This window comes from Centroberyx affinis, unplaced genomic scaffold (genome assembly GCF_046629955.1).
Source record: "Centroberyx affinis isolate AG114_WGS23_722 - 3 ecotype Tasmania unplaced genomic scaffold, CSIRO-AGI_Caff_v1 ptg001870l_1, whole genome shotgun sequence".
NCBI classification, from domain to species: domain Eukaryota; kingdom Metazoa; phylum Chordata; class Actinopteri; order Beryciformes; family Berycidae; genus Centroberyx; species Centroberyx affinis.
The window spans coordinates 50001-65000 of record NW_027280244.1 but is presented as its reverse complement, the minus strand read 5'-3'; the positions used below and the strand labels follow the sequence as shown (position 1 = coordinate 65000).

The window sequence follows — 15000 nt, the reverse complement described above, 5'->3', positions numbered from 1 at the left end:
TATATTATTTAATAGTTTATAAAGATGACTATTAAATAATGTATAAATTAATACCTTAGTTAACATGAACACCATTAGTAAATGATTACCAGACACATTAGTTAACTGTTAATTAAGGGTTAGTTAATGCTTAATAAGCATTAGTAAAGTGTTACCAATTTAACTTTTCACAATTTAATTACTGGAATAGCTGGAAAATAAGCCTGGTATGTAGACCAAAGAAGACCAATGTATTGTGGGAAAAAGATTATCAAAAAGCTTGTGAACATGGGAGCCTGTGATTTAAAGCATTGATGGTTGTTTAAACGCAGTAAGGTTTATGGTTTCTTCTGTTTGTGTGGAAGTCCTTATGAACAGAAAAATAGTGCTGGAAAAAGTCATTGAAAGTCCTTGAATTTGATTAAATATTTCTGTATGAACCCTGAAAAGAGTTACACACGGACCTGAGCAGCTAATAAACATTTTTTTGTTGTACTTTGTTGATTTGACTGTGGGTTGACTATGGATCAGCTGCTGTTTGTTCCTTCATTTATTTGTTTGTTTGTTTGTTTGTTCATCCATCCAGTGTGACATCTCAAACACCACTGAAAGGATTTTTTCAGGGTTTTCAAAGATATGCTGATTGACCCCATGGGGGCGCTACAGTTACAGGTCAAAACAACAAGATATCTGTGTTACTGACGAAGGTTGTTATCGTTAATGAAAACTAACGAAATAACGAAAACTAGGTGTGAAAAAACATTTTCGTTTACTGAAATAAAAATAAAAACGAGGCTTTACAAAAAAACGATAACTGAAACTGTATTGTGTGTTTACAAAACTAAAATAAACTAAAATTATAGAGAAAATGTCTTTAGTTTTCGTCTTTGTCAATTTATTTCATACATAAGCCTAGTATTTTGAATTTTTGAATCTCGCCCCTGACAAATACCCCATATTACAAAAAAAGACTAAAACTAACACTGAAACTAATAAAAACTAAAACTAAGCATTTTCAAAAAATAAAAACCAAACTAAACTAGCAAATCCACTTTAAAAACTAATTAAAACTAAACTGAAATTGAAAACAAAAAGTCAAAATGAAATAAAAATAAAAACTAATGAAAAATGTAAAACTAGAATAACCTTGTTACTGACAGGTGTGCCACAGGGTTCCATCCTGGGTTCCCTGTTCTTCACCATTTACAAAAATATTGTTTTGGTCAAAATGTCCACAATGCATGCTTTTATGCTGATGATGCAGTTCTATCTTGAACTGTCTCTACTGTGAATCAGGATCCTGGCCAACTGGTTTTTGATATTGTTCAGTCAGCTGAGTAATCTTGTGTTAAATGTGGACAAAACAAAGATTATTCTTTTCAAATGTGAGAGAAAGTCCATCAAATCTTTCATAAATAAATAGAAGAGAAGCAGATTAAGGTTTTGTCTTTTTTAAGCAACACATTGAAAACCGTGTCGATAAGTGTAACTGAAAATGTGAGAACACAGCAGTGAGATGCATCATTCCCCAAAGTTTTGGCAAAATCCAACAAATAAACAAATGTTGTAGCGCCACCCTTTAGACCAATCAGTTCAATTTTTAAAATGGGAGAATGAAACAGTGAGACGCATCATTCCCTCAAATTTCGTCAAAATCTGATCAGCGACATCGGCAATACTGTGTATACATTTATTTATTTATTCATTTATTTATTTATTTATTTTATAAACTTTGTTTATTGGGTTTTCAACGTAACCAGCATTTATACAATAATTGCACTTGTCCTCACCTCCATCCAACAAGGATAAAAAAAAGGATATTAAAAAATATATAAACACATATCACTCTTGAATTGCAGGGAAATGTAGTCGCTTAACATAAGAAAAGAAGGGGGCCCACATTGCACAGAATTTGTTCATAGACCCATTAAGTGTGTGTCTAATTTTTTCCCTGTGTATACATTTAATGGTGGGCGACAATAGTCCACATAGGCCCTATACAGCTGTTTTAAACCCTTGTGTTAATAATTAATTTTCATATTAACAGTGTGTTATATGTGTGTGTGTTGCAGGAGGCCTGTGTTCTCTGACCATAGACAAAGCTCTACCAGAAGATGAAGGCCAGTATACATGTAGAGCTGAGAACTCAGCAGGTGGAGCTGAATGTTCCTGTATGGTGCTGGTGGACTGTAAGCTCTTTACTTCTCTATATCTACATCTATATATGCTATATCTATATACAGTACATACCTATATCTACATCTAGATCTATATATATCTATGTATCTATATCTATACATCTATATATCTATATCAACCTCTATATCTATATCTCTACATCTATATTTCTATATCTGTATCTCTATATATGTACATCTATATATACAGTATATAACTTTTTATATTTATATCTACATCTATATCTATATATCTATATCTACATATATATCTATACATCTATATATCTATATCAACCTATATATATATATATATATATATATATATATAACTTTTTATATCTATATCTACATCTATATCTATATTTGTATCTACATCTATATGCATATCTATATCTATACCTATGTATCCCCATCTATATTGATATATCTATATCTATATACATGCAGTAGTGCCTCCTCCCATTGAAAACAGTGAGGAGAGTCAGACACAGTGGAGTAACTCTAGGACAAAAACAACAGAAACAACACTCAGTTATATCTCCTCCTCCTTCTCCTCCTCCTCTTTCTCCTCCTCCTTCTCCTTCCCTCTTCCTCCTCCTACTCCTCCCTTCCTCTTTCTCCTCCTCCTCCCTCCCAGCTCCCAGGATCCTTTGGCAGTCCCAGTCCAGTTAATTTCCTGTAATTAGAGTCAATCAACACAGATTAGACCTGAACCCAAATACTTCCTCCTCTCCTCCTCTCATCCTCCTCTTGTCCCCTCCTCTCCTCCTCTCCTTTCCTCCTCTCCTCTCCTCCTCTCCTCTTCTCTCCTTTCCTCTCCTCTCTTCTCTTCCTCTCCTGTCATCTCCCCCTCTCCTCTCCTCCTGTCCTCTCCTCTCCTTTCCTCTCCTCTCTTCTCTTCCTCTCCTGTCATCTCCCCCTCTCCTCTCCTCCTCTCCTCTCCTCTCCCCTCCTCTCTTCTCCTCCTCCCCTGTCCTCTCCCCCTCTCCTCCTCTCCTCTCCTCCTATGCTGAGTGCTAGGCTTGAACATCACTTTACTCCTCTATTCATGTATACGATGTTAATGTTAATTCATATTATTCATGTGGCGTTAATGGTAGTTATTTGTGATGTTGATGTTAATTCATGTTATTTATGTGATGCTGATGTGAATTAATGAACGTTAATTTGTGTGATGTTAATGTTAATATTGCAAACGTTCAGTCAGCAGTTGAAGCTGTTATTATCACTGCTGTAGTTTTAATGCTCACCGTCTGTAATTTAACAAATATCCTCTCTCTCTCTCTCTCGTCTCTCTCCGTCTCTTTTCTCTCCTCTCCCTCTCTCTCTCCTCTCTCTCTCTCCTCTCTCTCTCTCTCCTCTCTCTCTCTCCCTCTCTCTGTCTGTGTCTCTCGCCCTGCAGACCCGACAGAAAACTCTCCAGCTGACAAGAAGTCTAAGAAGGCGACTCCGACCTCAGAGAGTGAGTTTCCAAAATATGCAGCAGCCTCTTTCCTTTTGTCCCAATAAGGAGCTGCAGTGTGGGATCACTGGTTCCCACTGCTGTGCTCCGCTTCACACACACACACACACACACACACACACACACACACACACACACAGACACTAACACACACACACAGATCCGCACAGGAAAAATACACTTTGGGCGTTGCTATTTTAAAGCTGCTGTGTATCTTTTTAACCATTTTATCATTGTCAAATGAATCTTCCCTCACAGCAGTAGTATTGTTAGCACTAGTGTTTCTCCACATTAAGACTACATTTCCCATCAGCCCCGTTGCTTCCTCAAATCCACCAGGTGGCACACTGGAAGACGTTGTAAAACACCTGACTATACCGGGCTTAATGACAATATAACACATTGATGACAATATAATATTACAATAAATATAAACACACACTGTGTCTGTAAAACAGTTAATTACCAACATGCTCCGCTTACTCTAGCATGGTATATTAGAATAGGAGTCAATGGGGATTATGCTAGCATGATAATTAGAATGGGGGTCAATGGGAATTATGCTAGCATGATAATTAGAATGGGGGTCAATGGGAGTTATGTTAGCATGATAATTAGAATGGGAGTCAATGGGAGTTATGTTAGCATGATAATTAGAATGGGAGTCAACGGGAGTTATGTTAGCATGATAATTAGAATGGGAGTCAATGGGAGTTATGCTAGCATGATAATTAGAATGGGAATCCATTGGAATTATGCTAGCATGATAATTAGAATGGGGGTCAATGGGAGTTATGTTGGCATGATAATTAGAATGGGAGTCAATGGGAGTTATGTTAGCATGATAATTAGAATGGGAGTCAATGGGAGTTATGTTAGCATGATAATTAGAATGGGAGTCTATGGTAGCGATGCTGTCATGGTAGATTAGAATGGGAGTCTATGGGAGTTTATGAGAGTCTATGATAAATTAGAATGGGAGTCAATGGTAATTTCTCTAAAACCAATGTCATGTTGGTTTTAGCTCCTGTTGTACTCATATTCCCCCACAGCTTCATAGCTGTAGAGAAGCAGCACCAACACAACCTGACTGAGCTGAACATCATGACTCCAAGTCTGCTCAGACACCTGTTAGAGTTCAGGATGCAACTGAGTTCAGGATCAAAGTCCAGGATCCAACTGAGTTCAGGATCAAAGTCCAGGATCAAACTGAGTCCAGGATCAAACTGAGTTCAGGATCAAACTGAGTCCAGGATCAAACTGAGTTCTGGATCAAACTGAGTCCAGGATCAAACTGAGTCCAGGATCAAACTGAGTCCAGGATCAAACTCCAGTCCAGTTCCTCAGTCTGTTCTCGGACCTGAACAGGACATGCGTGTTTCATCTCAGAGACACGATGTGTTTATTACGTGTTACATGTTATATTTCAGCAGTAGACGCTCCATCACACTACACTACACACACACATACACACACACACACACACACACACACACACAGGACTGACAGAGCCTCATGGAGCCCGGCAGTCCAGACTTTAATGGTTTTTCTGTTCGTCCCTCAGTGGAAAATCTGCTCTTATCTTTATGATCCAACTCTAAATCCTTCCTGGTAACTGTGTGTGTGTGTGTGTGTGTGTGTGTGTGTGTGTGTGTGTGTGTGTGTTTGGTACATGTACTGTGTTGGATTCTTTTGTGTTGGATTTACTGATGTGGGAGCAGCGGGGGGCTGACTGGCTGGCATGCGATCTGGCTGACTGGCTGCTGTTGGTTTGACTCGTTTGATGGCTGACTAGTTAACTGACTGACTAGTTTACTTGCTAACTGGACAGTTGACTGACTAACTAGTTGGCTGACTAGTTAACTTACTGATTAGTTGATTGACTAACTTACTAGTTTGCTTTTTGACTGACTAGTTGGATGAGTGAGTGGCTAGCTGAATGATTAGTTGGCTTACTGACTGAGTTGATAGCTAGTTGGCTGACTGACTACCTAGTTGAATGACTAGTTAACTTACTGACTGGCTCTTTGGCTGACTCGCTGACTGACTAGTTGAATGACTAACTAATTTGCTTGACTGACTACTTATGTATCTGAGAGACTAGTTGGCTGACTGAGTGATTGATAATTGATTGACTTGTTGACCAACTGACTAGTTGACTGATTGACTGTTGTCAAACACCAGACATTGTGTGTCTTTCAGTAGACAGAGCTCCTTCTTTCAATTGATCCAAAGTCTTTACAGAGGACAACACAAGTGCAATTATGTACTGTAAATTATGTAATATAAAAATATAACACACAGAGTGAGAATCTGAGATGGTAGATGTTACAGGTGGTATATGAAATATTCAAAGTTACAATAGATTAAGTATAAATGTGTAAATCCAGTGCTAAAATGTACTGGAGTTTAAACATCTGAGAGAGAGAGAGAAAGAGAGACAGTAAGAGAGAGAGGGAGAGAGGGAGAAAAGAGAGAGAGAGAGAGAGAGAGAGAGAGAGAGAGAGAGAGAGAGACCCATGTGATGAGCCTGTTTATTAAAACTGCTTCATGGACAAATTTGACTTGACTTGAGAGAGGGGGGGGGGGGGGGTGAAGGGGGGGTTGGATGTCTTGTATAAAACGCTTCAGAGGCTTGCATGGCTCGCCCCGCTCGCTCGCCCTCCTCTCCCACACTTCCATGTAAGGACTGGTTCTCCTGACTCTCTCTCTGTCTCTTCCTCTGTCTCTTTCTATAGCTCTCTCTCTCACTCTCTCTGTCTCTCTCTCCCTCTCTCTCTCTCTCTCTCTCTGTCTCTCACTCTCTCCTCTCTGTCTCTTTCTATAGCTCTCTCTCTCACTCTCCTCTCTCCCTTTCTCTCTCCCTCTCTCTCTCTCTCTCTCTCTAACTAAACTCTCCATTGAAACCAGTTCTTTTTGGCAGCATGTTTTGTCTGCAGACCTCTAGTTCAGTTTGGTAAAAGAAAGCTGGTTTTGGTCACAGAGCCCCACTGTAGTTTTGGTTGGAGATCTTTTGTTTTGGTCACAGACCCATCACTTTGGTTACAGACGCCTAGTTTTGTTTGTAGACCTCTTATTTTGGTTGGGGATCCCTAATTTTGGCTATAGTCACAGAGTTTGGTTACATAACACTAGTTTAGTTTTACACACAGTTTTACAGACACCTAGTTTTGGCTACAGACCCTTAGTGTTGGCTACAGACCCATAGTTTTGGCTACATAACCCTAGTTTAATATTAGTTGGAGATCCCTAGTTTTTGGTTATAGCCGCCAAGTTTTGGTTACATACCATTAGTTTAGTTTTGTCTACAGACCCCTAGTTTTGGCTAAAGACACTTAGTTTTGTCCACAGACCCCTAGTTTTGGCTACAGACACATCGTTTTGGTTACAGACCCCTTAGTTTTGGCTACAGACCCCTACTTTTGGCTACAGACCCTTAGTATTGGCTGCCGATCCCTAGGTGTGGCTACAGACCCTTTAGTTTTGGCTACAAACCCCTTAGTTTTGGCTAAAGACCCCTTAGTTTTGTCTACAGACCCCTTAGTTTTGGCTACACACCCCTAGTTTTGGCTACAGACCCCTTAGTTTTGGCTATAGACCCCATAGTTTTTGCTGCAGACCCCTACTTTTGGCTACAGACCCCTAGTCTTGGCTACAGACCCCTTAGTTTTGTCTACAGACCCTCTAGTTTTGGCTACAGACCCCTAGTTTTGGCTACAGACCCCTTAGTTTTGGCTATAGACCCCATAGTTTTTGCTGCAGACCCCTACTTTTGGCTACAGACCCCTAGTCTTGGCTACAGACCCCTTAGTTTTGTCTACAGACCCTCTAGTTTTGGCTACAGACCCCTTAGTTTTGTCTACAGACCCCTTAGTTCTCGCTACAGACCCCTAGCTTAGTTTTGGGAAGGAACCTCTACTTCAGTTCTGGTTAGGGTCCATTGGTTTTATCAGAGCCTCATCAGTGAATGTTTTCAGTCGTATTCCTGTCTGCAGCTTCAGTCTGATAGGGGGAATCAGTCCGGTCAGACTCCACCCTGCTGTCCCTCTGGAATGTTCCTCATCCAAACAGAGAGAGAGAGAGAGAGCGAGAGACAAACAGGGAGAGAGAGAGTGTTTGTATGAAAACAAGAGCTTCAGATTCTTATCTTATCAATAAACTCGTAACTCCAATTTCGGGAATTTGTAAAACTGCAGAATCTCATACTCCTCTATGGGTTGAGAGAAATCTAATGAAACTCTTTCAAAACTCAATCCTAATTGCATGCTGCTTGAGCTGAAACCTGTTTTTCTTACTTCCTGAGAAGCTGACATTTTGGAGATGCAAGGTTTTTGCCCCATCAGTAACGATTTAATCCCCTATAAACAATGCTGTTTATGGCGTGGAAGACGGAGTGTGTTATGGCGTGCGTGATAGCGAGTGTGTTTGACTGATATGGGAATTCGTCCAGCGCTCCCTGGGGAGCCGTGGGACAGAATCAACAGCCTCTTGCTGGTTGCTGGTTCGAGTCTTCGGACCGACTGGGAAAGTCTTGGAGTGGTAAAACAATAAGGAACACTCTCCCTTTCCTCAACAGCTGCTGTCAGGAAGCCCATGAGCAAGACCAGAGCCCTGCTAGGTTTGAGTCCCTGAGCCCTATCACCACCATATTGCCTATTAAAGGTCCCATCTGGTGTAAAGCAGGACTCCCCTTGCCTCTGTGATGATAAAGGAGTTGGATGGTCTATCTAAACATGGTGAAAGTATCAAAACTAAATCCACACAATCCATATTAGAAAAGCGAGCCTCTAAATGAGCTGTTTGGACTTCCGTAACTTTGTGGCGTCACAAAGGTTCGCTCATTATCATTTTTGTAAGAAATAATAGACTTTAGAATAATATAATTTTTTTCAAAGCAGTTGAGCGGTTGTCATTGTTTATTACCGGAGAGTTTTCCCTACCTGTAGCCGCTGAAACGGTTAGCCGATCGGAACAGAGGGGTCGTTAATATTAATGAGCCTTAAAGACACGGCGACAGAAACGGCCTGTTCTTGGTAAGGCTCAGAGAGATGCTGGAAAATGAACGTGGAGAAATGGATTGAGAGTGTTTTTGGTTCATGACACCACACACACAGCTTTGAATGGACAGAAAGACACAAAATAAAACTCTGGACAATGGAGAATATGGAGCTTTAAGAGTCTAAACCAGCGACGTGTTTCCAGTCAGAAGCTCCTGCTGTTTGTTCTGCTGCAGGTTTGAACTCACTGACTCCCATTGTTTTCAACAATACATTGAAAATAGTGGAGACAAACTGCTGTTACAGCCATAGAAGCAGGCTAGTTAACTAAAAACACATTTTATTATTAGCTTTAATATTTAACAGTCAAATCTGGACTAGAGCGGCTTTAACCAGATTATTTGACTAAGAACATTATTGTTATATTTTAGTTCCCAAACAACTAATAATACAATTTATGGTGCAGTGCATTGTTATTGTCCAGGGAGTTTTACAGTCTTTCTACGTCATTTGTGTGTGTGTGTGTGTGTGTGTGTGTGGTCTGGGACGGGCTGGCTATAAAAACAAGCCGAGTTTCTCCTCATCAGCTGCAGTGTGTGATCAGGTGAAGGCTTTCTATCAGGTTTCTATCAGGGTTATCAGTGAGGTTTTCAGATGTGTGGGGCAGATCTGAGGCTTGTTGGACAGCGAAGGAGGAAAACCTGTTAGAAACAGCTGGGTAGCAAAAAAACTGAAGTCTCATCGATGCTTACAAAGGCCTGACCCGAGTGAAACATCACCTCAGGTCTACAGGATCTCTGCTGATCAGTGATGAGGTCAATTACACTCTTACTTTCAGAAAAACATAAATTTTCCCTCCGACTAAAAATGCGATAAACTTTGGCATTTACAGAACCCCACAGTTGTTTACATTTTTCTTTATTGCTTTATTGTATTATTAGTCTGTTACTCATTTCATTGCTTATTATTATATGACTCTTTTATTTTGCTCATAGCCTCCTCTGTTTGTCTTTTTCCCTGCTGTATCCTGTTAGTTTTTGTGCTCCAACGACCTAATTTCTCCACGGGGATCAATAAAGTCTAATCTAGTCAGATAATCTATTCCACAAATAAAAAGGTGCTAAACTGAATTTAGGAGGGTTGACCTGCACTACATCCCACTGTTGATGCAGTGTGACTTCAAAAGAAATTCAGTGAGATACATTTATTTGTTTTGAGTATTAAGTACCCAGCTGCTCCTAATGCAGAAGAGTCTACTGTCTGTATGTGGATAGAGAGCGGCCATGTTTGAGGTCTTCAGCTCTGTGAACAGCTGATTGTGTTTCTCAGCAGAATTAAAGTTCAAGTTATCACAGTCTGTCTCAAGAGAACGAGCCTAACTAGATTTAACTGATCAACAATCAACCATAGAACAGAATGATATAGAACAAACATCAGGAAGAGCAAGACTCACAAAAACAGGTCATAAGACATTGAACAGACGGTTAATTTCTGTCTGTTTCTGACTGAACTGATCATTTCATCACTGATCCATCTGATTGATTTAGTGTTTAGATAATGTCAGCTTGTTAGCTAGCTAACCATAGCATCTGGTCGGCTAACCATCACTGTCTTGTTGTTAACACATCTGATTAGCACACTAGCTAACGTAGCTAGTAGCAGCTAGCGTTAGCGTGTTCACATTAACATCAGTGTGTTTGCTGGCTAGTTAGCTAGCTAACAGTTTGTTCAGGTTAACTGAGCTGACTCTTCTCAAGCTACAACTCTTCATGTTTTGGAGTAGAGACTAGGGCTAAAGACAAGACAGTTTACTGTGTCACAGTAACCTACATTTGGAAACAAATCCACCTTATCACACTATTCACTTTTACTGAGAACGTTACTGAATGGATCTACAGCCACACCACAACAAGCTGACTCAGCTGCTCTCTGCTGACAGCTGCTTCATACACATTTACACTTTATTAACTAACACACAGTTCTACAGTGTTCCTCCATCATGGAGACTCAGCTCTACAGTCTTTACAGTATAGTATATACAGTATCTGCAGGTGTGACTGTGTTAGTCAGTTAGACATCGTAAACTGAGACCGGCTCTTCAGTGTCATGGTCATCAGTGTGCCAGCCCACCTGGCATGCTGGGATAGACAAATCAAGCGCTCCCTAAGCTGTTAGCACATAGTTGGTGTCAGCCCAGTGTGGATATGATGAGGTGTTGACTATACATCATGTTGGCTCGCCCTCGCAGCTGCTGAGAGAGAGAGAGAGAGTGTGTGTGTGTGTGTGTGTATGTTGTGCATGTGTTTGTCTCGGTTTCTGTGTGTGTGTTATTGTGTGTTTTGCATGTTTGTGTATATGAGTTTTCGTGAACTCAAGTTACTGTGTGTATGTGTGTGTGTGCGCGCGCACTTATGTAAGTAACAGAGTGAGAGAGCTATGTTGTGTGTGTGTGCGTGTGATGACAGAGTCACTGACACCATGGTAGCTGTTAAATAGTCGGACCTCAATCCTTCATTACAGCACATAGCAGACAGACAGCAGTAACTCGCTCAGCTTTATTTATTATGACGCTCTCATATTCTGCTATTCTTATCTTCTTATCACCCCCCTCCACCAACCCCCCCCCCCCCCCCCCCACGATGAAACAGAGGGGGGGCCAGTTGGAACATAACAATAGCAGAATATGAGAGCACCATAATGATAAAGCTGAGGGAGTTATTTGTCCATTCCTTCATCCATTGGTCCTGATGGTACTCATACTGATGATACAATCAGTTGAAAACATCTCTTATGAAGTCATAATTGCCGGTTAATGTAATAATGTGATGTTATTATATTATCCAGTCATTTATTACAATAACAGTTTTATTACATTTTAAGAAGTTATTACATTATCAGTTGCTACGAGCCTTAAATACCAAAAAAAAAAAAAAAAAAAACATCAGACAATGCAAACCTGCCTGAAAAATGTATTTACTTTGTTCCTTTGTACAGACCTGAACTTTGACCTTTTTCAGATTTGTAGATCTTGTTACTGATTGGCCGAGAGGGGGATGACATCACTGGTGGGGGACAACATGAGCTGTCTTTCTCTCTTCTGGCTCAGTTTCATTCAAAACACATAAAAGCGAGGCAGGGTTGTGTGTGTGTGTGTGTGTTGGGAGGGTCTGGACTGACTGAAAGCCTTAACAGACCTTCAAAGAGGTGAATCGAGGTCAGGGGTCAGAGGTCGTGGTTTGAGGTCTAGGGTCCAGGGTTCACAGTTCATTGTTCACAGGTCAGCATTCAGGCTGGAAGGTTCAAAGTTCAAGGTTTATGGTTTAGGTTTCAGAGTTCAGGGTAGAGTTTAGTATACTATGTAGTATAGTTATGTAAATGACAAATAAACTTGAAACTAGAGTTTAGGGTTCAGAGTTCAGAGTTCAAAGTAGAGTTCAAGGTTCAGGGTAGAGTTCAGAGTTCAGGGTAGGGTTCAGGGTAGAGTTCAGGGTTCAGGGTGGAGTTCAGAGTTCAGGGTATAGTTCAGAGTACAGGATTCAGGGTACAGTTCAGAGTTCAGGATAGAGTTCAGAGTTCAGGGTGGAGTTCAGAGTTCAGGGTAGAGTGCAGGGTTCAGGGTGGAGTTCAGAGTTCAGGGTATAGTTCAGAGTACAGGATTCAGGGTAGAGTTCAGAGTTCAGGGTAGAGTTTATGGTAGCGTTCAGGTTTCAGGGTAGAGTTCAGGATTCTGGGTCGAGTTCAGGGTAGAGTTTATGGTAGCGTTCAGGGTTCAGGGTAGAGTTCAGGATTCAGGGTAGAGTTCAGAGTTCAGGGTGGAGTTCAGAGTTCAGGGTGGAGTTCAGAGTTCAGGGTAGAGTGCAGGGTTCAGGGTAGAGTTCAGAGTACATGATTCAGGGTAGAGTTCAGAGTTCAGGGTACAGTTCAGGGTAGAGTTCAGGGTTCAGGGTGGAGTCCACAATTCAGGGTAGAGTTCAGAGTTCAGGGTAGAGTTCAGGGTTCAGGGTGGAGTTCAGAGTTCAGGGTAGAGTTCAGAGTTCAGGGTTCAGGGTAGAGTTCAGAGTTCAGGGTAGAGTTCAGGGTGGAGTTCAAGATTCAGGGTAGAGTTCAGAGTTCAGGGTAGAGGTCAGGGTTCAGGGTAGAGTTCAGCGTGCAGTGTAGAGTTAAGAGTTCAGGATTCAGGGTAGAGTTCAGAGTTCAGGGTAGAGTTCAGGGTCCAGGGTAGAGTTCAGGGTTCAGGGTAGAGTTCAGGGTTCAGGGTGGTGTCCAGGGTAGAGTTCAGGTTTCATCGTAGAGTTCAGGGTCTTGGGTAGAGTTCAGGGGTAAGGGGAGAGCTCAGGGTTCAGAGTTCAGGGTAGGGTTTAGGGTTCAGGTTAGAGTTCAGGGTCCAGAGTTCAGGGTAGAGTTCAGGTTTCATTGTAGAGTTCAGGGTCTAGGGTAGAGTTCAGGGGTAAGGGGAGAGTTCAGGGTTCAGAGTTCAGGGTAGAGTTCAGGGTTCAGGTTAGAGTTCAGGGTAGAGTTCAGGGTCCAGAGTTCAGGGTGGAGTTCAGGGTTCAGGGTAGAGTTCAGGGTTCAGGTTTGCCTCAGTATGTGACGACCTCAGTGGTAAGAAGTTAAGCTTTAAATAGAAAAGGTGGAAAAACCGTATAAAACACAAACTCTTCCTCAGGCAGCATCGAGGAAGACTGCCAAGCTTGAAACGTGTTGCATCTGAGTAGCTGCTGAACCAGGCCTGTATTTGTCTTCGTGCATTGCTTTGAAGTGCTTGTATTTGTTCACACTATTTATAGCAAATAAACGTCTTGTTTTGTGCGTTAACCGGTTTCCCACCTTTTCTATTTAAAGTTCTCTGAGCCTTTGGGACCTGATTTTTTCCACTGCCTTTTTATGTGGATTCCAAGTTAAACTTGCCATGTGCTACTCTCTGTGCAGATAAATGTATATGGGTATTTAGATATCCATATAACATACAGATATGTAATAGATAGTTTAACATGAATTCTTGTGTTTTGGCCACAATACAGGAAAAATCCCATTCACACTTGTAAGAGCAGAAACTGTCCATTTGTCATCATAGAGTAAGAATGAATAGAAAGGGAAGCTGTTGGTTTGTCATCTCATCATGATGATGATCTCATCATCATCATCATTATTATTATCAGTATTTTACTAATGATAATAATAATTACGTATGTGTAAAAAACTAAAGACTTAAAAACAAAGTTACACAGGAAAAGAAGACTGCAGCAAAAGTGTGACTTGTCAGTGTGATAAGTGATGCTGAGGCTGGCGAGTCTCCAGACAGAACGAGTCGAGTCAGACAGACTCTTGACTCACTGCCAGACCCGCTCAATCCATCACAGAGCAGAAATTAGAGCTGGCTAACAGGAATTTTTATGCGTGCTAATTTAAGAAGTCTAAAGTAATGTCTTCCAGAGATGATGCCAGACACGTCCAGTCAATCTCAGAGAAGGATTTTAAAGCATTCCAGATAGTTTGACCTCAGTTTAACACGGCAAATCCATCTTAACAAGTCAGTTACCTAATGTGGAGAGTTATTTTTCTTAGAACAAGTAAAACATCTGCCAGTTGGTGAGTTCATTCCACTTGTTTCCAAAGCAGTTTCACTTGTTTTATCGTATTTCAAGATGATTCACTCCTTCTCTTCAGTCATGTCATCTTCTTGACACTAGTGTTGATCTGCCTCAGTGTTGTTAGCAGCAGATTCCTTTTCTACTTGTTTCTTGCTGGGTGCCTTGTTTTTTTCTCGTGTTTTTGGAAGAGGCCTTGAACGCCTCGAGTTGAAAACAGTTCAGCTCAGAGCAGAAAGACGGGCTTCGGTTTTATTTCTTCTGTCCAATCAGATCATTGGGGAGGCGGGGCTTCTGCAGTGACTACAGTGAGGGGCGTAACTTTTAAAAAAATGATGTTAGAGTAAAGATGTTATTACATCATTACAACAGGTTTTATTACATTTTGACCAGTTATTACCTCACCCGACAGTTATTAAATTAGCAGTTGCTACGGCTTTGTAGAGATAGTCCATATAAGTTCATATAAATAAATAAATAAATAAATAGGTACTTTATTTAGTGACTGCACCTGTAATAAAGTACACAGCAGTTGAGTTTTGTGGCTAAAGCACTGGAATGTAAATCTAATGGAGGGCTGATGGCTCTTCATTCATTCATTTTGGTTTGGTTCGGTTCGGTTCGGTTCAGTTTAGTTAGGGCGTTGTCACACCTGCACTTTTAGTCCGGTTAAATCGGACTCTGGTTCGTTTTCCCCCTCGGTGCGATTCGTTTGGGCAGGTGTGAACACAGTAATCGCACTCGGATGCGGACCAAAACAACCGCACCGAGACCCTTTAGAGGAGGCGGTCTCG

At 41.1% G+C, this 15000-nt stretch overlaps 1 protein-coding gene across 1 annotated transcript in view; it reads left to right on the top strand.

Annotated features, from left to right (window-relative positions):
* The window catches only part of LOC139653092 (myosin light chain kinase, smooth muscle-like), a gene marked incomplete at its 5' end in the record, with an annotated part of 36956 nt that overhangs the window by 1383 nt on the left and 20573 nt on the right, over positions 1-15000 (top strand). The window contains 2 exon segments of the mRNA XM_071530048.1: positions 2052-2168; positions 3562-3621. Coding sequence (XP_071386149.1) covers positions 2052-2168; positions 3562-3621 — 177 coding nt within the window.